Source organism: Oncorhynchus mykiss, chromosome 9 (genome assembly GCF_013265735.2).
Source record: "Oncorhynchus mykiss isolate Arlee chromosome 9, USDA_OmykA_1.1, whole genome shotgun sequence".
Lineage (NCBI taxonomy): Eukaryota > Metazoa > Chordata > Actinopteri > Salmoniformes > Salmonidae > Oncorhynchus > Oncorhynchus mykiss.
In genome coordinates this window covers 15,795,635-15,819,296 of record NC_048573.1, presented here as the reverse complement: position 1 = coordinate 15,819,296, position 23,662 = coordinate 15,795,635, and the positions used below count along the sequence as shown (strand labels likewise).

General features: G+C 40.8%; 2 protein-coding genes across 2 annotated transcripts; both read left to right on the top strand.

The window, feature by feature from the left end:
- The first annotated feature begins 6,099 nt into the window (after window positions 1–6,099).
- On the top strand, window positions 6,100–9,146 carry LOC118966175 (interleukin-8-like). Its single transcript, XM_036989276.1, has 4 exons — window positions 6,100–6,336; window positions 6,893–7,016; window positions 7,189–7,272; window positions 8,721–9,146. Exons 1-4 carry the CDS (start codon window positions 6,273–6,275, stop codon window positions 8,785–8,787), a joined length of 339 nt encoding a protein of 112 aa, XP_036845171.1. The 5' UTR covers window positions 6,100–6,272; the 3' UTR covers window positions 8,788–9,146.
- A 5,529-nt stretch (window positions 9,147–14,675) lies between these two features.
- LOC110531606 (interleukin-8) lies at window positions 14,676–17,315 on the top strand. Its single transcript, XM_021614893.2, has 4 exons — window positions 14,676–15,090; window positions 15,595–15,718; window positions 15,856–15,939; window positions 16,703–17,315. The coding sequence occupies exons 1-4, from the start codon at window positions 15,027–15,029 to the stop codon at window positions 16,767–16,769; spliced, it is 339 nt and encodes a 112-aa protein (XP_021470568.2). The 5' UTR covers window positions 14,676–15,026; the 3' UTR covers window positions 16,770–17,315.
- Window positions 17,316–23,662: the final 6,347 nt, after the last annotated feature.

Sequence of the window (23,662 nt, the reverse complement as noted above, 5' to 3'; positions counted from 1 at the left end):
TGAGGTATTTATTTTCAAAGGAATTTCATACGTTTCTTGTCTGTATACAAAAGGTGTTTTAAAAATAAATACAACAAACAATAATAGGACATAGATTAGTTAGTTGATCAAATAATGGATGTACACATATCACACCTTGAGCACTGCACAACGATTGTATTCTTGGACAAATGTACTTGATTTAATACAACTTTTAATGAAACAGTATACCTGTTCTGCCAAGTCTGTCTCCGTGCCAAACCAGACCATAGCATCAGCTCTCATACCCTATATGCCGTGCTCTACTGTACCAGACTGTAACATATCATTTATACACTGAGTGTACAAAACATCAGGAATTCCTGCTCTTTCCATGACATAGACTGACCAGGTAAATCCAGGTGAAAGCTATGATCCCTTATTGATATCACCTGTAAAAATCCACTTCATTCAGTGTAGATGAAGGGGAGGAGACAGGCTAAAGGAGGATTTTTAAGCCTTTTCGACAATTGAGACATGGATAGTGTATGTGTGCCATTCAGAGGGTAAACGGGCAAGACAAAATATTTAAGTGCCTTTGAACAGGGGGGTATGGTAGTAGGTGCCAGGATCACTGGTTTGTGTCAAGAACTGCAATGCTGCTGGGTTTTAAATGGGCTAGCATCCCTGTGAAACGCTTTCGACACCTTGTAGTCCATGCCCCAACAAATTGAGGCTGTTCTGAGGGCCAACTCAATATTATGAATGTGTTCCTAATGTTTTTTACACTCTGTGTATATGTCTTGCTTGGAAAAACCAACAACCACAAGTCCACGACACAAGTCCATCACCACCCACAGTTCAACAACGAGGCCATCCCTGAGCTATACAGACAAATAAACACAACCTGACTCAGTTACAGTACATTACCCATCCTGACAACTGACCCTCATTTTCAAGCTTCCGGAAGTGTGATCTAAGTGGGAGAAAAAATACACTAGTACACCAGAGTACATGTAATATCTGCATAAGTGCAATGTAATTACTAGGTGTTACACAGGATTTTCCTAGTTAAAAGGAAGTGTATCTTGATGGGTACTTACTTGTTATTATAGTGTAACGATAGCAGGTGGTGGAAAAAGTACCCAATTGTCATACTTGAGTAAAAGTAATGATACCTTAGTAGAAAATGACTGAAGTAAAACTGACCCAATAAAATACTCCTTGAATAAAAGTTCAAATGTATTTGGTTTTAAATATACAATACTTCAGTGTCAAAAGTCAAATCCTTTCACATTCCTTATTAACCAAATCAGACGGCACGATTTTCTTGTTTTTAAAATGTATGGATAGCCAGTGGCACACTCCAACACTCAGATTACAACATTAAGACAAAAAAGATTTACATTTGTTTGGAAAAAACAGTAGGATGAATAACATGTGGATAGAATCCATTCCCTAATTTACAATTCCATAATTTACATAATTTACTAACGAAGCAACTGTGTTTAGTGAGTCCACCAGATCAGAGGCAGTAGGGATGACCGGGGATGTTGTCTTGACAATGTGTGAATTTGACCACTTTCCTGTCCTGCTAAGCATTTGAAATGTAATGTGTACTTCTGGCTGTCAGGGAACATGTATGAAGTACAAAGTAAATCATTTTCTTTAGAACTGTAGTGGTGTCACGATCGTCGTAATGATGAGACCAAGGCGCAGCGTGCATAGAGTTCCACATACTTTTAATAAAGAGAAACTCACTGAACAAAACATATAAAGAACAACGAACGAAACGTAAAGCTATACAACTAGTGCAGACAGGCTACTAAACATAGACAAGATCCCACAACTAACAATGGGGAAATGGCTACCTAAATATGATCCCCAATCAGAGACATTGATAAACAGCTGTCTCTGATTGGGAACCATATCAGGCCAACATAGACATACAAACACCTAGATGACCCACCCTAGCCACAGGGAGAAACAGCTTACTATATGGGCAGATCGTGAGAAGTGGGGTTAAAGTAAAAGTTGTCAAAAATATACAGTACCAGTCAAAACTTGGCCACACCTCCTCATTCAAGGTTTAATTACATGTTTTACTACTTTCTACATTGAAGAATAATAGTCAAGTCATCAAAACTATGAAATAACACATGTCAAATACATTTTATATTCAAGATTCTTCAAAGAAGCCACCCTTTGCATTTCAATAAACAGGTGTGCCTTGTTAAAAGTTGATTTGTGGAATTTCTTTCCTTCTTAATATGTTTGAGCCAATCAGTTGTGTTGTGACAAGGTAGGGGTGGACTTTAGAAGATAGCCCTATTTGGTAAAATACCATATTATGGCAAGAACAGCTCAAATAAGCAAAGAGAAACGACAGTCCATCATTACTTTAAGACATGGAGGTCAGTCAATACGGAACATTTCAAGAACTTTGAAAGTTTCTTCAAGTGCAGTTGCAAAAACCATCAAGTGCTATGATGAAACTGGCTCTCATGAGGACCGCCACAGGAAAGGAAGACCAAGAGTTACCTCTGCTGCAGAGGATAAGTTAATTAGAGTTACCAGCCTCAGAAATTGCAGCCCAAATAAATGCTTCACAGAGTTCAAGTAACAGACACATCTCAACATCAACTGTTCAGAGGAGACTGTGTGAATCAGGCCTTCACGGTCAAATTACTGCCACTGTGTCTTCTTATTGTCTCGGCCTTAGGCCTATACATCACAGTGTCAAGGCATACAGTATGAACAGTTATAGAGCAAACAACGCAATTATCACAACACGTAGGCTGTAATTACCTGGCTTGGTTTCCACATTGATTTTACCCACGCACCGCTACTGATTTTAGAAATGTAAGAAATAGGATAAGGTTGTCAGGATGGATAATGTACTGTATGATGAAGAGATGACGAACAAAGACATTGACGCGTAAATAAACTCAGCAAAAAAAGTAATGTCCTCTCACTGTCAACTCTGTTTATTTTCAGCAAACTTAACATGTGTAAATATTTGTATGAACATAACAAGATTCAACAACTGAGACATAAACTGAACAAGTTCCACAGACATGTGACTCACAGAAATTGATTAATGTGTCTCTGAACAAAGGGGGGGTCAAAATCAAAAGTAACAGTCAGTATCTGGTGTGGCCACCAGCTGCATTAAGTACTGCAGTACAAGTTCCCAGACATTTATGTGGGGAATGGCCCTAGCCCTCACCCTCCAATCCATCAGGTCCCAATGCTCAATGGGATTGAGATATGGGCTGTTCGCTGGCCATGGCAGAACACTGACATTCCTGTCTTGAAGGAAATTACGCACAGAATGAGCAGTATGGCAGGTGTCACTGTCACGCTGGAGGGTCATGTCAGGACGAGCCTGCAGGAAAGGTACCACATGAGGGAGGAGGATGTCTTCCCTGTAACGCACAGCATTGAGATTGCCTGACAACAAGCTCAGTCCGATGATGATGTGACACACCGCCCCAGACCATGACGGACCCTCCACCTCCAAATCAATCCCGCTCCAGAGTACAGGCCTCGGTGTAACGCTTGTTAGAACCAAAACAAGGACCCCTTAAAAGTATGTGTTACCAAATGGCCCTTCAACTTCACTCAGATAAATGTCCCTTAAATCTTGTCCAGGACAGGAGACCAATGATGTAATGCTACTGAAGTGGACACAGAGTTGCAGTGAAGCTGGATAGACAGTTTAAAAACTGTTCAGAGTTTGGCTTGAATAAAGGATTGTATTTCTCTTAACTATTGCTGGTTAGAGTTGGAGCTATTGTGATGGTGTGTCCATTAAAATACAAAGAGGAGGTTGAATTCAACAAGTGATAAAAGGCAAGTGTAAGGAATTTTCAACAGATACTGAAGCTACAGGTAACTGCCAAAATAAAGGAAACACCTACATAAAGTGTCTTCAATGCACCGTGGCATGGATTCTACAATTGTCAAGGAACAAATGTTTGTTTTTAACTGACTAGCCCAGTTAAATAAAAGAAAATAAATAAGAAAATCAATTTGGCAACTTTCTTAAGCCAAAAAGCTCAAGCGCCTCATCCATGTTTGAAAGTAGTGGGTGGTTTAGCAACGCTTCCAAAAAAGACTAATGACCAATTTGTCATTGGAAAAATGAAGAACTTACCAGCGCTATTCATAGATATCGCTGGAGTCACAGGGATGTCAAAGGTTGGATTTTAACCCAGGTCTTCCACAGAAGAAGCCAACGTCTTAGTTGTTAGCCCAATAGGACATTCCTTATTAGGAATCACATCTGCTACAGTAATACAGATAAATAATTTAAAGTGGCAATACTCTTCCCGTCAATGAACTGAGTTGCTATTTATTAAGTCAAAAAGGCAGTCAGTGGATTGTCACACACGCACGCACGCACGCAAGCACACACACACACACACACACACACACACACACACACACAAACAGACAAATTACCTTAATTTTAGTTTGTTTTGGGAGGGTTTAGTAGTGTAGAACAGTGTTGCAACATATCTCCTCAGTCTGAAACTCAATGAAATTCAATGAGTCCGGAATGACCAAAGTAGTCTGAGTAATACCAGTCTGTTTGGCTTATAAGCCTTTATCATTCCTTTCCATGCCACTATGTGTCATATGATCATCTTTGAAGTGTAATGTTGGCTAAACAGACTGGCATCCAGACTATGACCAATGACTCCGACTCCCTGGCACACTGCTACTGGACGTGGGAGTGTGTGTGTTTTTCTGAGGGGGGTGAAAGGTTGACATGTAAGCTCCTTTCAAGTAGTTCAGTGCTGTGACATGTGGTCAGAAGTGCCTACCCTGTCAAAATGAATGTTAATTTTTCTACAATAGGCCGTAATTAGCAGTATGTCCAACTGCCCTCACATCCGCAGACAACCTGTATGGTGTTGTGTTGGTGAGCGGTTTGATGATGTCAACGTTGTGAACAGAGTGCCCCATGGTGGCGGTGGGGTTATGGTATGGGCAGGCATAAGCTACGGACAACAAACACAATTGCATTTTATCGATGGCAATTTGAATGCACAGATATACCGTGACGAGATCCTTAGGCCCATTGTATGACTCATTTTTAAAGGTATAGTATATGTGAACATCAGATGTATATCTGTATTCCCAGTCATGTGAAATCCATAGATTAAGGCCTAATTAATTTATTTCAATTTATTTCAATTGACAGCATTTCTTATATGAACTTTTGTTGAGTATATGTGGAACTATTACATGCCTTAGCTGAAAAAAATCAACAGCTAAACAACCCATCCAGAGGCCGCCACCATGCCTTTTTGCTCATGGCCTATGAAGGAATTTTTAATTAAACCACTCTTCCATGTTCTGCAGAAGTGATGGATATTGGTTTCTGCCTTACCTGTATCAGTGGTATAATTAAATTACTGGAATGGTAGTGACAAGACTTCGATAGATTCTATGAGCGAGTTGATCAGAAATACAATGAACTGGGAATGGCAGAACGCAAAACTCATAGTAAACAGCCGATCAGAGTAGAGAGGGGGTGAATCTACTACCACATACTGGACAATATCAATGTTCAGATGTGAGCCAGGTTTTACCACCTTGGTGAACTTCATTTCCTTGGCTTAATGGACTGCAAAAAAAATACAATGTCACAGAAGTGCAACACCAACAAACGAGAGCCTTTCAAAATATGACATGTACTTAAGGCTGATCTTGTCAGATTGTAGAGTTAACAAATGGTACAATACAAATCACCTGGACAGCTGCTCATCTTTTGGTTCCAGCATGACCTGACACAGACTGTCACTGAGGCAGGACATGGCTCACTAGAAACGCACATCAACCCACATCACTGGTTCAGTGTCCAAAAAGAATGGAAGGTAGCTGTCTCATAAAAAGGGGATTCTGACAATGAAAAGTGGTGAGTTTTTTGTGACATTCTCTGGTAAAGAAGGGCTGCTGTTCAGACATGTGTTAAGTGGGAGAGCAGGGGAGGGGATGGGACATAAGTGAGTGAACACTTATTTTCCCAGAAGCAAGACTTGGTGTGCTTCCCGTCCACTCTGGAATGTGGTCTTTCGAGTCACTTTCACAGAGCTCAGACCATATAAGATGTCTCTCTTACCATGATGCAGCAGACAGACACTAAACTGGAGACGAGAAGAGCAACTCAGCAAAGAAAACTGTTGAACTCAGAAATTCACTGCAACTGAAGAAGAAAAAGAAGAAGACTGCAGCTGGCTTACTGGTCTACCTTCTGATACAACAGCCACACTGCAACTACAGTCTACAGAGTCAAGATCATCATGAATACTGCAATGACTGTTATTGTTCTTCTGGTCTGCTCAGACGTCATCTACATGATACAAGGTAACTGGCTTAAAAATCTGTCTGTAGAACTTTTGATGACAATTAGTATTATTTAGTAGAACTTTGAACTTATACTGAGTGTACAAAACATTAAGGACACGTAGGAAGCTTTGGAGTCAAAATAGGCCAGCGTCCCTGTGGAACACTTTTGACACCACTTCCTGACAAATTGAGGCTGACCTGAGGGCAAAAAGGGATGGGTGCAACTCAATATTAGCAACGTGTCCTTAATGTTTTGTACACTCAGTGTATATCTAACAATATAATTGTGGACTACGGGTGTGAACTGTGTTATTAGTTTCTTGCAATTTACAATTAAACTTTAAGTCCGGCATTTAATCTGTATAACATTGTCGATAATGCGCCTTTTAAAGGCAATGTTACCTCGTTGGATGCGATCATATTTATGGACATTAAAAGCTCAAATGGAAATGACCTTTGAATGTCAAGCTCACTGTAACATGGTCTCAGATTGAAACCTGCCTAAAACTAGATTAGGAAAATGTTGATGAAGAGACTAAGGTGTTTTGTTTGACTTTCTGTTTTTTCTCTACAGGGAGAGGTATACAATATCCTCGATGCCGCTGTCCTAAAGTACACGCAGGGGGGGTGAATATCAGGTTAATCAGGAAACTGACCTATTACCGTCCTCGCTCACACTGCTCTAAGGAAGAAGTCATGTGAGTTTTTATACCATACTGTGCCGTACTGTACTGTAATGTAAGAAAATTAGACGCACGCTTTCCAAATATATTTCAATTATTCATTTAATTAAACATCTCCCTCTTTTTATTTTTCACCCCCCCCCCCCCCTCCTCTCTCTCTCTCTCTCTCTGTCTGTCTCCCTATCAGTGTCACACTGAAAACCAGGGGTTCGCTCTGTCTCGACCCAAATGGGAATTTTGCCAAAACACTGATTGAAAGACAAATCAAAGTGTGAGTTTATGGATGTTTTATTGCACAGGATATTTTATGAAGTCAGAATGATGTTATTATTTGGAGTGATGGTTGCTGATAATGGACCTCTGTACGCATATGTAGATATTCCATTCAAAATCAGCCGTTTCCAGCTACAATAGTCATTTACAACATTAACAATGTCTACACTGTACTGTCTACACTGTGTTTTTCTAAGTGACCACAAACTTTTGAATGGTGGAGTACATATATTAATCATTTTTATTTCATTTGATATATTGGGCTCCTGAGTGGCTCAGCGGTCTAAGGCACTGCATCTCAGTGCTTGAGGCCCCTGAGGCTTCGCTACAGACACCCTGGTTCGATTCCAGGCTGTATCACAACCGGCTGTGATTGGGAGTCCCATAGGGCTACTCATAATTGTCCCAGAGTCATCCGGATTTGGCCAGTGTAAGCCGCCACTGTGAATAAGAATTTGTTCTTAACTGACTTGCCTAGTTAGATAAAGTTAGATAATGTCATCTATGTGTGCCATATAGATCATGGGCCATTTACAGGTACACCTGAACACTTGAGTATATGAGGGATACAAAGAATATTGAAAGCAGGTGCTTCCACACAGGTGTGGTTCCTGAGCAATTCCTAAGCAATTAACATCCCATCATGCATAAAAATGCTGGGCAGGTCCAGTTATTTTGGCTACCATGGTTATTCACCCATAGGATGACGATGCCCCCCATCACAGGGCACGACTGGTCACTGAATGGTTTGATGAGCATGAAAACAATGTAAACCTTATGCCCTGGCCGTCTCAGTCACTAGATCTCAACTCAATTGAACACTTATGGGGAGATTCTGGCGCGGCGCTTGAGACAGTGTTTTCACCACCATCAACAAAACACCAAAAGATGGAATTTCTCGTGTAATAAGGATGTTGCATCCCTCCAATAGAGTTCCAGACACTTGTAGAATTTATCTCAAGGCGCGTTGAAGCTGTTCTGGCTCGCAGTGGCCCAACGCGCCATTAAGAGAAAACAATGTTGTTGTTTCCTTTATTTTGTCAGTTACCTGTATTTTCCTCTAAATAAATATGGTTTGAAGCTTCACAGGGTAGGGTACAGTATCGATTCTTCCATAAATATAAACATCCATGAAGCTTAACAGAGTACAGAGTACTCTCTATTCTGAAGAAAATGTATTATTCCATAAAGCTTAACAAAGTACACTCTCTATTCTGACGAAAATGTATTCTTCCATAAAGCTTAAGAGTACAGGATTTATTCAGCCATAAATATATTCTTCCATTAAGCTTAACAAAGTACACTCTCTATTCTGACGAAAATGGATTCTTCCATAAAGCTTAACAGAGTACAGGATCTATTCAGCCATAAATATAGTCTGCCATGAAGCTTATGTATTCTAACATGTATCTCAGAGGGTTAATCAGCACACCTTCTCTCCTACAGAAATCAACAGCGTCATAATCAACGTTCCATTGAGACTCTCTCCCCCCATACCACCCCTAGCACTTGATCACTCTTTGTCTGGCACTGGAAGCTGTGCCAACCTGCAACCCCTCTGCTGGCTTGCCTCTGAGGTGGGGTTGGCCCCAGTCAAGTCTTGGATGGTAGACAACAACCAGAACAAGTGGTGTTGGAGTGCCAGTAGGGGGCACTGTTCCCTCTGGTCCAAAGAGACTTCAATCAATGAGTCAGGACAGTGATAGGGACACTGCCCTACAAAGGGTATTATTTATTTGTATATATTTCTATGTTTTATGTATACAGTATAGACATTAAGGAAGAACATAATAGTATTGTTGATATAAAACCTGTCTTTGATATATTTATTGTCATGTATTTAATTTTTTCAAATAAAACAAACAATAATAAGACATAGATGACTTGTTTTCTGAACAATTTGCTCAACAATTAGTTGTTTGTGTACTTAATCAAATAATGGATATACACATCACACCTTGAGCATTGCACTAGAATTGTATTGTTGGTCAAAATTTAATTAAACTTGTAATGAAACAGTATACCTGTTCTGCCAAGTCTGTCTCTATGCCAAACCAGACCATAGCGTCAACTCTCATTCCCTATACGACATGCTCTACCAGACTGGACCATATCATATATACACTGAGTGTACAAAATATCAGGAATTCCTGCTCTTTCCATGATATGGTAGTAAGTGCCAGGTGCACCGGTTTGTGTCAAGAACTGTAATTCTGCTGGGTTTTACATGGCCCAGCACCCCTGTGGAACACTAGTGTAGATATACATTTCTTGGGAAAACCTACAATCACAAGTCCATCACCACCCACAGTACAACAGTGAGGCCAACATGGATGTTCTCGTGATAAATGTGTGAATTGGACCACTTTCCTGTTCTACTTAGCATTCGAAATGTAATGAGTACTTTTGGGTGTCAGGGAACATGTATGGAGTAAAAAGTAAATGATTTTCTTTAGAACTGTAGTGGGGTTAAAGTAAAAGTTGTCAAAAATATACAGTACCAGTCAAAACTGGACACACCTCCTCATTCAAGGGTTTTTCTTTATTTGTACTATTTTCTACTTTGTAGAATCATGGTGAAGACATTAAAACTATGAAATAACACATGGAGTGATGTAGTAACCAAAAAGTGTTAAATAAATCAAAAAATATTTTATATTTGAGATTCTTCAAAGTAGCCACCCTTTGCCTAGATGACAGCTTTGCACACTCTTGGCATTCTCTCAGCCAGCTTCATGAGGTAGTCACCTGGATTGCATTTCAATTAACAGTTGTGTCATGTTAAAAGTTAATTTGTGGAATTTCTTTCCATCTTAATACATTTGAGCTAATCAGTTGTGTTGTGACAAGGTTGGGGTATCAGGTTTGAAGGTAAGACCCAGATGCAGACTGTGTCAGAGTTACAATGTATATTACAGCAACAGGGCAGGCAAACGACAGGTCAAGGCAGGCAGATGTCAGTAATCCAGAGGTGGGGCAAAGGTACAGCACAGCAGGCAGGCTCAGGGTCAGGGGCAGGCAGAGTGGTCAGGCATGCGGGCTCACAGACAAGACAGGCAAGGGTAAAAATCAGGAGGGCGAGAAAAAGAGAGACTGGGAAAAGCAGGAGCTGAGACAAAAATGCTAGTAGACTTCGCAAACAAGACGAACTGGCAACAGACAAACAGAGAACACTGGTATAAATACACAGGGGATAATGGGGAAGATGGGCGACACCTAGAGGGGGTGCAAATGATACGTTCATTAGAGTTACCAGCCTCAGACATTGCAGCTCAAATAAATGCTTCACAGAGTTCAAGAAACAGAAACATCTCAACATAAACTGTTCAGAGGAGACTGTGTGAATCAGGCCTTCATGGTCAAATTGCTGCCACTGTATCTTCCTATTGTCTCGGCCTTAGGCCTATACATCACAGTGTCAAGGCATATGAACAAACAGGTTATAGAGCAAACAACGCAATGATCACAACACAGGTTGTAATATGGCTTTTTTTAACCTGGCTTGTCTTCCACAGTGATTCTACCCACACACTGCTAAGCTTTTAGAAACGTAAAATATAGGATAAGGTTGTCAGGATGGGTAATGTACTGAATAAGTACACAATCATTCCAAATAAGTACACTGCAAGAAACACTTCATTTTATAGCTAAATCCTGTGCAATTTAACAATTTAACCCATATGGTATGTTTTATTTTGGGGATAAGTGATTCAAATGTCAGGCATGATACTAATCATTGCTTCATTGGATGGACATACTATAGACCAAGTCAAAGTGTACACATATTTGGAAGTGTGGGCTGATGACAAGCTGAGCTTCACTATTCATGTGGATAACTGTAATGAAGCTCAAGATGAAAATAGGTTTTTATTAACGGCATAAGGCTTGTTTTTCTCTGGAGGTTAGGAAGGAGCTGGCTGGTATGATGTACATTACTAGCGGTTACAGATTTTAGTGATATATATGCAGGCCTCAGCCACTACACTGAGTGTACTTGACTCAGTATATCATGCGGCCCTCAGGTTCATTAACAGTGAAAAACGTCTAACACATCATTGTGATCTCTACAGAGCCGTTGGCTGGTGTCAACGGATGTATAGAGGCGAAGTCAGGTGAAGGAGAGTAGTTCCTTAGTTCTTTTGCTATGTCTTTGTTTTAGTATGGTCAGGGCGTGAGTTGGGTGGGTTGTCTATGTTCCTTTTTCTATGTTTTGGAATTTCTGTGTTTGGCCTGGTATGGTTCTCAATCAGAGGAAGCTGTTTATTGTTGTCCCTGATTGAGAACCATACTTAGGTAGCCTGGTTTCACTTTTGAGTTGTGGGTGATTATTTTTCGTGTTAGTTACCACACGGGACCATTTCGTTTGTTTCACTTGGTTATTTTGTATTTTTGTAGTGTTCAGTTTGTCTTATTAAAATGGACACTTACCACGCTGCAAATTGGTCTGACCTCTCTTACTCCTCATCAGAGGAAGACGACGAACGTTACAGCACTTTTATTTTAGTAGCATAAAAGAGAGCACTACATAAATCAAATGCGCTCAAAACACGGAACATACAAAAGTAAAGCGCGTAATAAAACACCACAAAAACATGAAGCAATTACACACAAATACATGATGGGAAACCGAGGGTTAAATACAAGTAGACTGATGGGGGAAATGAAAACCAGGTGTGTATGGAAACAAGACAAGACAAATGGATAAATGAAAAATGGCGCGGCGTTGGCTAGAAAGCCGGTGACGTGGCGGAAGTCGTGACAGCTGGTCGTCGTTGACCTTGCGTAGGCTTTAACACTGGAACACACTGATTTAAAAGACATCAGGGGTAAAATGCCACTTTATTATTTTTTAATCAGGCCAGTAAATAAATATAAATTACGGTCCCATTCTCATTTGCTTTAACAGTACCAAGAATTAGAACAGGTCATGGTAGAATTAGTTTTAGTTACTCAGTTTCATGGTCCTGGAACTCTCTCCTGAACATTTAAAAATGTGATGATGTAGTTACATTGATGGAGTTTAAACACTTGATCGATGTAAATTTCATAGAAGACTGTAATTGTTTTTAGGACTGCTGTTTTTTAGTTATGATATTCCTGTTGTTTTGACATAATATATAATTGTTGCACTGTATGTGTGCTTTGTTTAATGTTGTGTTAGTGTATGTAAGTTATTTTGTCTGAAACTTTATTCCCCCTGCTGCTGTTGAACCAGGTCTCTCTTGAAAAATAGATTTTTTCTCAATGAGAAAAACCTGTATAAAAAAGGTTAAATAAATGTAAAAAAAAATAAGTGTCTTCAATGCATCAGGGCATAGATTCTACAAGTATCAATGAACAAGAGTGTTTCCCTGCACACAGACACACACAAACTTCCATAACATAAGACCCTTATCAGTTTGGCAGCTCTGAAGACTTTGTTAAGCCATCAAGGACAAGCATCTCAACCATGCTTGAAAGTAGTGGGTGATTTAGTAATGCTTCCAATGAAAGACTAATAACCAATTTGTCCTTGGAAATAAGAAATATCAGTGTTATCCATAGGTATTGTTTGAGTCACAGAGATGTCACTGGCAGGATTTGAACCCAGGTCTCTCACAGAATAAGCTAACATCTTAATTGTTAGCCCAATAGGAAATACCTTATTATGAATCACATCTGCTACAGTAAGGCATGAAATAATTTAGTGTTAACAATCTTCCTTTCATTGAACTGAACTATTTATTGAGTCACAGGGACAGTCAGTTACTGGTACTGTTTGAATTCTCGCCTGTCCCCGACCGGCCTTTTGCCTACCCCTTTTGGTATAATAAATATTGGAGTTCAACCATCTGCCTCCTGTGTCAGCATTTGGGTCTCGCCTTGTGCCCTTATGAACTAGGCAAGTCAGTTAAGAAATAAATTATTATTTTACAATGACGCCCTACCCCGGCCAAACCCTCACCTAACCCGTATGACACTGGGCCAATTGTGCGCCGCCCTATGGGACTCCCAATCACAGCCGGTTGTGATACAGTCTGGTATCGAATCAGAGTCTGTGGTGACGCCGCTAGCACTGAAATATAGTGCCTTAGACCTCTGTGCCACTCTCAAATTTGATTAAGGCACAGAGATACCGTGACGAGATCCTGAGGCTAATTGTGTGACCCATTTTTTTAAGGCATCTGTCTCGTTGTGTAAATGATTGGAGACAGGCGCAGGAAGACGTAGTAGGGGGTTTTAATACTTCACCCAAAAATACAACATGCCATGAAAAGGCACGGGGACGAAGCCCAAAACAAACACGTATACAAAAACACAGGGATGTAACCCAAACAAAACAGTGAGGGTAAACCTCTAATAAATAAACAGGACACGTAATAACAATTGCACAATACACACAGCTTGAAAGCCGAAACAACAAAGCATAGGTACTCAGTAGGCCAACAGACATGGGAACAATGACCGACCAAGACAAAGCTGAACAGAGGGCAAATATATACAATTACTAATCAGGGCTTCCAGAACTGGTGCATAGAATGAGCAGCAGAACATGGGGGAACCGTGACAGTCTGTGACCAACTGATGCATATCAGTCATGTGAAATCCATAGATTAAGGCCTAATAATTTATTTCAATTGACTGCATGTCTTATATGAACTGTAACAGTAAATTCTTTGAATTTGTTGTATGTCTCGTAAATATTTTTGTTAGACTATTACATGCCTTTGCAGATTTTTTTTTCCAGTTAGCAACCCATCTAGAGGCCGCCACCGTTCTTTTTGCTCATGGCCTATGAAGGCATTTCCAAATAAACCACTCTTCCATGTTCTGCAGAAGAAGTGATGGATATTGGTTTCTGCCGTACCTGTATCAGCGATATAATTAAATTACTGGAACGGCAGTGACAAGACTTGGATAGTTTCTATGAGCGATTTGATCAGAAATACAATGAACTGGGAATGGCAGAACGCAAAACACATAGTAAACTGACGATCAGAGTAGAGAGGACGAGAATCTACTACCACATACTGAACAATATCAATGTTCAGATGTGAGCCAGGTTTTACCACCTTGGTGAACTTCATTTCCTTGGCTTAATGGACTGCAAAAAAATGTCACAAAAGTTCAACACCTGCAAACAAGAGCCGTTCAAAATATGACATGTACTTAAGGCTGGTCTTGTCGAATTGTACAGTTCACAAATGGTACAAGACAAATCACCTGGGCAGCTCATCCGCTTTTTGTTCCAGCATGACCTGACACAGTGTCTGAGGCGGGACAGGGCTCAATAGAAAGTGCCTTCCCATCCTCAGACCTCAACACACGTCACTGGTTCAGTGTCCATACAGGATAGAAGGGAGGTGTTTCATAAAAAGGTGATTCTGACAATGAAAAGTGGTGAGTTTTTTGTGAAATTCTCTGGTAGAGAAGGGCTGCTGTTCAGACATGCATTATGTGGGAGGGGAGAAGAGGGGAAATGGGTGGGTGAACACTAATGTTACCAGATGCAAGATTTGGCGTGCTTCCCCTCAACTCTGGTATGTGGTCTCTCAAGCCACTTTCACAGAGCTCAGACCATATAATATGTCTCTTTCCATGACGCAGCAGACAGAATCTAAACTGGAGACGAGAAGAGCAACTCAGCAAAGAAAACTGTTGAACTCAGAAATTCACTGCAACTGAAGAAGAAGAAGACTGCAGCTGGCTTACTGGTCTACCTTCTGATACAACAGCCACACTGCAACTACAGTCTACAGAGTCAAGATCATCATGAATACTGCAATGACTGTTATTGTTCTTCTGGTCTGCTCAGACGTCATCTACATGATACAAGGTAACTGGATTTTGATGACAATTAGTATCATGTTTTAGTATTTAGTAGAACGTTGAAGCTTTGGTAGAACGTTGAAGCTTTGGAGTCAAAATAGGCCAGCGTCCCTGTGGAACACTTTTGACACCACTCCCTGACAAATTGAGGCTGATCTGAGGGCAAAAAGACAATATTAGTAACGTGTCCTTAATGTTTTGTACACTCAGTGTATATCTAACTATAGAATTGTGGACTATGGGTGTGAACTATGTTATTCATTTCTTGCCACTTACAATAAAGCTTTAAGTCCGGGATACAATCTGTATAACATTGTCGATAATGCGTCTTTTGTTGGCTGAGATCATATTTATGGTAGAAAAAAATATCAATTGGAAATTACCTTTGAATGTCAAGCTCGCTGTAACATGGTTTCAGATCGAACCCCGCCTAAAACTAGATTAGGAAAATGTTTATGAATGTAGAGGGAGACTAAAGTGTTTTGTTTGACTTTCTGTTTTTTCTCTACAGGGAGAGGTATACAATATCCTCGATGCCGCTGTCCTAAAGTACACGCAGGGGGGGTGAATATCAGGTTAATCAGGAAACTGACCTATTACCGTCCTCGCTCACACTGCTCTAAGGAAGAAGTCATGTGAGTTTTTATACCATACTGTGCCATACTGTACTGTAATGTAAGAAAATTAGATGCACGCTTTCCAAATATATTTCAATTATTAATTTAATTAAACACCCCTTCTCTCTCTCTCTCTCTGTCTGTCTCCCTATCAGTGTCACACTGAAAACCAGGGGTTCGCTCTGTCTCGACCCAAATGGGAATTTTGCCAAAACACTGATTGAAAGACAAATCAAAGTGTGAGTTTATGGATGTTTTATTGCACAGGATATTTTATGAAGTCAGAATGATGTTATTATTTGGAGTGATGGTTGCTGATAATGGACCTCTGTACACCTATGTAGATATTCCATTCAAAATCAGCCGTTTCCAGCTACAATAGTCATCTACAACATTAACAATGTCTACACTGTACTGTCTACACTGTGTTTTTCTAAGTGACCACAAACTTTTGAATGGTGGAGTACATATATGAATCATTTTTATTTCATTTGATATATTGGGCTCCTGAGTTTCGCAGCGGTCTAAGGCACTGCATCTCAGTGCTTGAGGCGTCACTACAGACACTGGTTCGATTCCAGGCTGTATCACAACCGGCCGTGATTGGGAGTATTTTCCTCTAAATAAATATGGTTTGAAGCTTCACAGGGTAGGGTACAGTATCGATTCTTCCATAAATATAAACATCCATGAAGCTTAACAGAGTACACTCTCTATTCTGAAGAAAATGTATTCTTCCATAAAGCTTAACAAAGTACACTCTCTATTCTGACGAAAATGTATTCTTCCATAAAGCTTAACAGAGTACACTCTCTATTCTGACTAAAATGTATTCTTCCATAAAGCTTAACAGAGTACACTCTCTATTCTGACTAAAATGTATTCTTCCATAAAGCTTAACAGAGTACAGGATCTATTCAGCCATAAATATAGTCTGCCATGAAGCTTATGTATTCTAACATGTATCTCAGAGGGTTAATCAGCACACCTTCTCTCCTACAGAAATCAACAGCGTCAGAATCAACGTTCCATTGAGACTCTCTCCAAACATACCACCACTAGCACTTGATCACTCTTTGTCTGGCACTGGAAGCTGTGCCAACCTGCAACCCCTCTGCTGGCTTATCTTTGAAGTGGGGTTGGCCACAGTCAAGTCTTGAATGGGTGATCGTAACCAGAACAAGTGGTGTTGGAGCACCAGTAGGGGGGACTGTTTCCTCTGGTCCAAAGAGACTTCAATCAATGAGTCAGGACAGTGATAGGGACACTGACCTAGAAAGTGGCTGTCCTTTTAATGTGTTTATTATATGTAGGTATTTATATTTTATATTTATACAGTATAGACCTTAAGGAATAATGTAATAGTATTGTTGATATAAAACCTGTATTTGATATATTTATAGTCACGTATTATTTCTTCAAATAAAACAAACATTTATGGGACATAGATTACTTGTTTTCTCAACAATCTGCTAAAAAATGTGTTGTATTTGTACTTAATAAAAAAATGTATATATGCATATCACACCTTGAGCACTGCTCTATGGCTGTACTGTTGGTCAAATGTAGTTCATTTAATTAAACTTTTAATTAAACAGCATACCTGTTTTGCCAAGTTTGTCTCTACGCCATATCATAACATATCATCAGCTTTCATACCCTATATGCCATGTTCTACTAGACTGTACCATATCATATATACACTGACTCTACAAAACATTAGGAACACATTCTTAATGTTGAGTTAGACCCCCTTTTGCCCTCATAACATACTCAATTCATCAGGGGCATGGACTCTACAAGGTTTCCAAAACATTTCACAGGAATGCTGGCCCATGTTAACTTCAGTGGTTTCCACAGTTGTTTCAAGTTGGCTGGATGTCCTTTAGGTGGTGGACCATTCTTGATACACACAGCAAAATGTTGAGCATGAAAATCCCAGCAGCGTTGCAGTTCTTGACACACTCAAAATGGTGCGCCTGGCAAATGCTACCATAACCCGTTCAAAGGCACATAAATATTTGTCTTACCCATTCACCCTCTGAATGGCACACACACAAAATCCATGCCTCAATTGTCTCAACCCTTAAAAATCTGTCTCCTCCCCTTCATCTACACTGAAGTGGATTTACTGTGATAAGGGATCATAGCTTTCACAGGGATTCACCTGGGAAGTCTATGTCATGGAAAGAGCAGGTGTTCTTAATGTGTTATACACTCAGTGTATATACCATACCACCATATCATACTATAAACCACACCACCATATCTATCATATCTCATCTTATACCAAGATGGTATGAGTCAGACGTCCTTTGTCCTAGTCTTGTCGTAGTCTTGCCGTGTATATACAGTGCCTTGCGAAAGTATTCGCCCCCCTTGAACTTTGCGACCTTTTGCCACATTTCAGGCTTCAAACATAAAGATATAAAACTGTATTTTTTTGTGAAGAATCAACAACAAGTGGGACACAATCATGAAGTGGAACGACATTTATTGGATATTTCAAACTTTTTTAACAAATCAAAAACTGAAAAATTGGGCGTGCAAAATTATTCAGCCCCCTTAAGTTAATACTTTGTAGCGCCACCTTTTGCTGCGATTACAGCTGTAAGTCGCTTGGGGTATGTCTCTATCAGTTTTGCACATCGAGAGACTGACATTTTTTCCCATTCCTACTTGCAAAACAGCTCGAGCTCAGTGAGGTTGGATGGAGAGCATTTGTGAACAGCAGTTTTCAGTTCTTTCCACAGATTCTCGATTGGATTCAGGTCTGGACTTTGACTTGGCCATTCTAACACCTGGATATGTTTATTTTTGAACCATTCCATTGTAGATTTTGCTTTGTGTTTTGGATCATTGTCTTGTTGGAAGACAAATCTCCGTCCCAGTCTCAGGTCTTTTGCAGACTCCATCAGGTTTTCTTCCAGAATGGTCCTGTATTTGGCTCCATCCATCTTCCCATCAATTTTAACCATCTTCCCTGTCCCTGCTGAAGAAAAGCAGGCCCAAACCATGATGCTGCCACCACCATGTTTGACAGTGGTGATGGTGTGTTCAGGGTGATGAGCTGTGTTGCTTTTACGCCAAACATAACGTTTTGCATTGTTGCCAAAAAGTTAAATTTTGGTTTCATCTGATCAGAGCACCTTCTTTCACATGTTTGGTGTGTCTCCCAGGTGGCTTGTGGCAAACTTTAAACAACACTTTTTATGGATATCTTTAAGAAATGGCTTTCTTCTTGCCACTCTTCCATAAAGGCCAGATTTGTGCAATATACGACTGATTGTTGTCCTATGGACAGAGTCTCCCACCTCAGCTGTAGATCTCTGCAGTTCATCCAGAGTGATCATGGGCCTCTTGGCTGCATCTCTGATCAGTCTTCTCCTTGTATGAGCTGAAAGTTTAGAGGGACAGCCAGGTCTTGGTAGATTTGCAGTGGTCTGATACTCCTTCCATTTCAATATTATCGCTTGCACAGTGCTCCTTGGGATGTTTAAAGCTTGGGAAATCTTTTTGTATCCAAATCCGGCTTTAAACTTCTTCACAACAGTACCTCGGACCTGCCTGGTGTGTTCCTTGTTCTTCATGATGCTCTCTGCGCTTTTAACGGACCTCTGAGACTATCACAGTGCAGGTGCATTTATACGGAGACTTGATTACACACAGGTGGATTGTATTTATCATCATTAGTCATTTAGGTCAACATTGGATCATTCAGAGATCCTCACTGAACTTCTCACTGAGTTTGCTGCACTGAAAGTAAAGGGGCTGAATAATTTTGCACGCCCAATTTTTCAGTTTTTGATTTGTTAAAAAAGTTTTAAATATCCAATAAATGTCGTTCCACTTCATGATTGTGTCCCACTTGTTGTTGATTCTTCACAAAAAAATACAGTTTTATATCTTTATGTTTGAAGCCTGAAATGTGGCAAAAGGTCGCAAAGTTCAAGGGGGCCGAATACTTTCGCAAGGCACTGTATATATTTACATCTTTCTTCGCATGTTTTATATATTTTCTTTTCCAAAAACTCAACTTCAAAACACTCTCCTGCAACCTGCCTCACCAATTTATATAAAAAAAAAAAATATTTACCTCAAATCTGAAATCCACAACAGAAGCTAGCCAGAAGCTAACCAGAAGCTAGCCAGAAGCTAACCAGAAGCTAGCCAGAAGCTAGCCAGTTTACTGGCTAACGTTAGTACTCAGCTAACCACGGTTTGTGGTCATCAGCTATCCTTTAGCTCGAAAAGCTATTGCCAGTTTTGTACAACACAACTCAGACCAGAACATACCGGACCTATTTTTCTCTCCATATCCCCGGATTTCAACCGCAAGCTCTGGCCATTTACACCTGGATCTCGCAGCTAGCTAGCTGCTATCCGTGTGACTATTGGCTTACATCGATCCCGGAGCAAACATCAATTTTTCCGGAGCTAACCAGCTGAAGAGTTCCATCAGCCACTCCTGGGCTACAATCACCTATCCGGACCCGTTTTACTGCTGATGCAGAGCCCCACCGGGCCTTCACGACTGGACTACCGACGTTATCTGCCCGAGGGAGTTACTGGCCCCTCCGTCGCGACGTTACCTGAAAGCCCATCTGCGGCCCGCTAATCGTTAGCTGTCTTATCGGCTGCTATCTGAATAGGTATATCGGACAATTTTTCTTGGGTCACTATAACTATATCTATTTTGCCAATTGGATTGGTCCCCTCTACCAGACGAAACACACTAATCTACCGACAGAAACGCACGAGGTGGCTAAAAACAGACCTCCATCCTATGCTAGCTTGCTACCGATGGCCCAGCTAGGTTTCTGAATCGCAGTTACCCCACAACATTTTACGACAAGATAGAACTGCCAAAGGGGGCGGAGTTGCAATCTACTGCAGAGATAGCCTGCAGAGTTCTGTTTTACTATCCAGCTCTGTGCCCAAACAAACAAAAAATCCACATCTCCAGAAACAAGTCTCTTACCATTGCCGCTTGCTATAGACCACCGTCTGCCCCCAGCTGCGCCCTGGACACCACACGCAAATTGATTGCCCCCGATCTATCTTCAGAGCTCATGCAGCTAGGCAACCTAAACTGGAACATGCTTATTAACACCCAAGCCATCCTACAATCTAAGCTTGATGCCCTCAATCTCACACAAATTATCAATGAACCTACCAGGTACCACCCCAAAGCCGTAAACATGGGCACCCTCATAGATATCATCCTAACCAACTTGCCCTCTAAATACTGCTGTTTTCAACCAAGATCTCAGCGATCACTGCCTCATTGCCTGCATCCGTAATGGGTCAGCGGTCAAACGACCTCCACTCATCACTGTCAAACGCTCCCTGAAACACTTCAGCAAGCAGGCCTTTCTAATCGACCTGGCCGGGGTATCCTGGAAGGATATTGATCTCATCCCGTCAGTAGAGGATGCCTGGTTATTTAAAAAAAATGTCTTCCAAACCATCTTAAATAAGCATGCCCCATTCAAGAAATTTAGAACCAGGAACAGATATAGCCCTTGGTTGTCTCCAGACCTGACTGCCCTTAACCAACACAAAAATATCCTATGGTGTTCTGCATTAGCATCGATCAGCCCCCGTGATATGCAACTTTTCAGAGAAGCTAGAAACCAATATACACAAGCAGTTAGAAAAGCCAAGGCTAGCTTTTTCAAGCAGAAATTTGCATCCTGTAACACAAACTCCAAAAAGTTCTGGGACACTGTAAAGTCCATGGAGAATAAGAGCACCTCCTCCCAGCTACTCACTGCACTTAGATAGGAAACACTGTCACCACCGATAAATGCACTATAATTGAGAATTTCAATAAACATTTTTCTACTGCTGGTCATGCTTTCCACCTGGCTACCCCTACCCCGGTCAACAGCACTGCACCCCACACACCAACTCGCCAAAGCCTTCCCCATTTCTCCTTCTCACAAATCCAGTCAACTGATGTTCTGAAAGAGCTGCAAAAATCACCCGGGCTAGACAATCTGGACCCTTTCTTTCTAAGATTATCTGCCAAAACCCTGCCTTTCTAAGGTCTTCGAAAGCCAAGTCAACAAACAGATTACCGACCATTTCGAATCCCAACATACCTTCTCCGCTATAGAATCTGGTTTCAGAGCTGGTCATGGGTCCACCTTAGCCACGCTCAAGGTCCTAAACAATATCTTAACCGCCATCGATAAGAAACAATACCGTGCAGCCGTATTAATTGACCTGGCCAAAGCTTTCGACTCTGTCAATCACCACATCCTCATCGGCAGACTCGATAGCCTTGGTTTCTCAAATGATTTCCTCACCTGGTTCACCAACTACTTCTCTGATAGAGTTCAGTGTGTCAAATCGGAGGGCCTGTTGTCTCTATGGGGGTGCCACAGGGTTCAATTCTTGGACCGACTCTCTTCTCTGTATACATCGCTCTTGCTGCTGGTGAGTCTCTGATCCACCTCTACGCAGACGACACCATTCTGTATACTTTTGGCCCTTCTTTGGACACTGTGTTAACTAACCTCCAGATGAGCTTCAGTGCCATACAACTCTCCTTCCATGGCCTCCAATTGCTCTTAAATACAAATCAAACTAAATGCATGCCCTTCAACCGATCGCTGCCCGCACCTGCACGCCCGTCTAGCATCACTACTCTGGACGGTTCTGACTTAGAATATGTGGACAACTACAAATACCTAGGTGTCTGCTTAGACTGTAAACTCTCCTTCCAGACTCACATCAAACATCTCCAATCCAAAGTTAAATCTAGAATTGGCTTCCTATTTCGCAACAAAGCATCCTTCACTCATGCTGCCAAACATACCCTTGTAAAACTGACCATCCTACCGATCCTCGACTTCGGCGATGTCATTTACAAAATAGCCTCCAATACCCTACTCAACAAATTGGATGCAGTCTATCACAGTGCCATCCGTTTTGTCACCAAAGCCCCATATACTACCCACCACTGCGACCTGTACACTCTTGTTGGCTGGCCCTCGCTTCATACTCATCGCCAAACCCACTGGCTCCAGGTCATTTACAAGACCCTGCTAGGTAAAGTCCCCCATTATCTCAGCTCGCTGGTCACCATAGCAGCACCCACCTGTAGCACGCGCTCCAGCAGGTATATCTCTCTGGTCACCCCCAAAACCAATTCTTCCTTTGGCCACCTCTCCTTCCAGTTCTCTGCTGCCAATGACTGGAACGAACTACAAAAATCTCTGAAACTGGAAACACTTATCTCCCTCACTAGCTTTAAGCACCAGCTGTCAGAGCAGCTCACAGATTACTCCGCCTGTACATAGCCCATCTATAATTTACCCCAACAAATACCTCTCCCCCTACTGTATTTATTTATTTATTTTGCTCTATTTCTATCTCTACTTTGCACATTCTTCCATTGCAAATCTACCATTCCAGTGTTTTACTTGCTATATTGTATTTACTTTGCCACCATGGCCTTTTTTTGCCTTTACATCTCTTATCTCACCTCATTTGCTCACATTGCATGTAGACTTATTTTTCTACTGTATTATTGACTGTATGTTTGTTTTACTCCATGTGTAACTGTGTTGTTGTATGTGTCGAACTGCTTTGCTTTATCTTGGCCAGGTCGCAGTTGTAAATGAGAACTTGTTCTCAAATAAAAAACGTAATTAAAAAATATCATACTATATACAGTGCATTTGGAAAGTATTCTGACCCCTTGACTTTTTACACATTTTGTTACGTTACAACCTTATTCTAAAATGGATGAATATTTTTTTTCATCATCAATTTATGCACAATACCCCATAATGACAAAAGCGAAAACAGCTTTTTACACGTTTTTGCAAATCTATAGAATATAAAATAAAAAATAAAAAAAATAAATACCTTATTTACATAAGTATTCAGACCTTTTGCTATGAGACTCAAAATTGAGCTCAGGTGCATCCTGTTTCCATTGATCATACT

Excerpts from the sequence above, each read along its gene's own strand:
- LOC118966175 (XM_036989276.1), top strand. The coding sequence starts at position 6,273 with ATGAATACTGCAATGACTGTTATTGTTCTTCTGGTCTGCTCAGACGTC. Across the intron at positions 6,337-6,892 it reads CGTCATCTACATGATACAAG|GGAGAGGTATACAATATCCT; the intron begins GTAACTGGCTTA and ends TTTTCTCTACAG. Across the intron at positions 7,017-7,188 it reads TGCTCTAAGGAAGAAGTCAT|TGTCACACTGAAAACCAGGG; the intron begins GTGAGTTTTTAT and ends TCTCCCTATCAG.
- LOC110531606 (XM_021614893.2), top strand. The coding sequence starts at position 15,027 with ATGAATACTGCAATGACTGTTATTGTTCTTCTGGTCTGCTCAGACGTC. Across the intron at positions 15,091-15,594 it reads CGTCATCTACATGATACAAG|GGAGAGGTATACAATATCCT; the intron begins GTAACTGGATTT and ends TTTTCTCTACAG. Across the intron at positions 15,940-16,702 it reads ATTGAAAGACAAATCAAAGT|AAATCAACAGCGTCAGAATC; the intron begins GTGAGTTTATGG and ends TCTCTCCTACAG.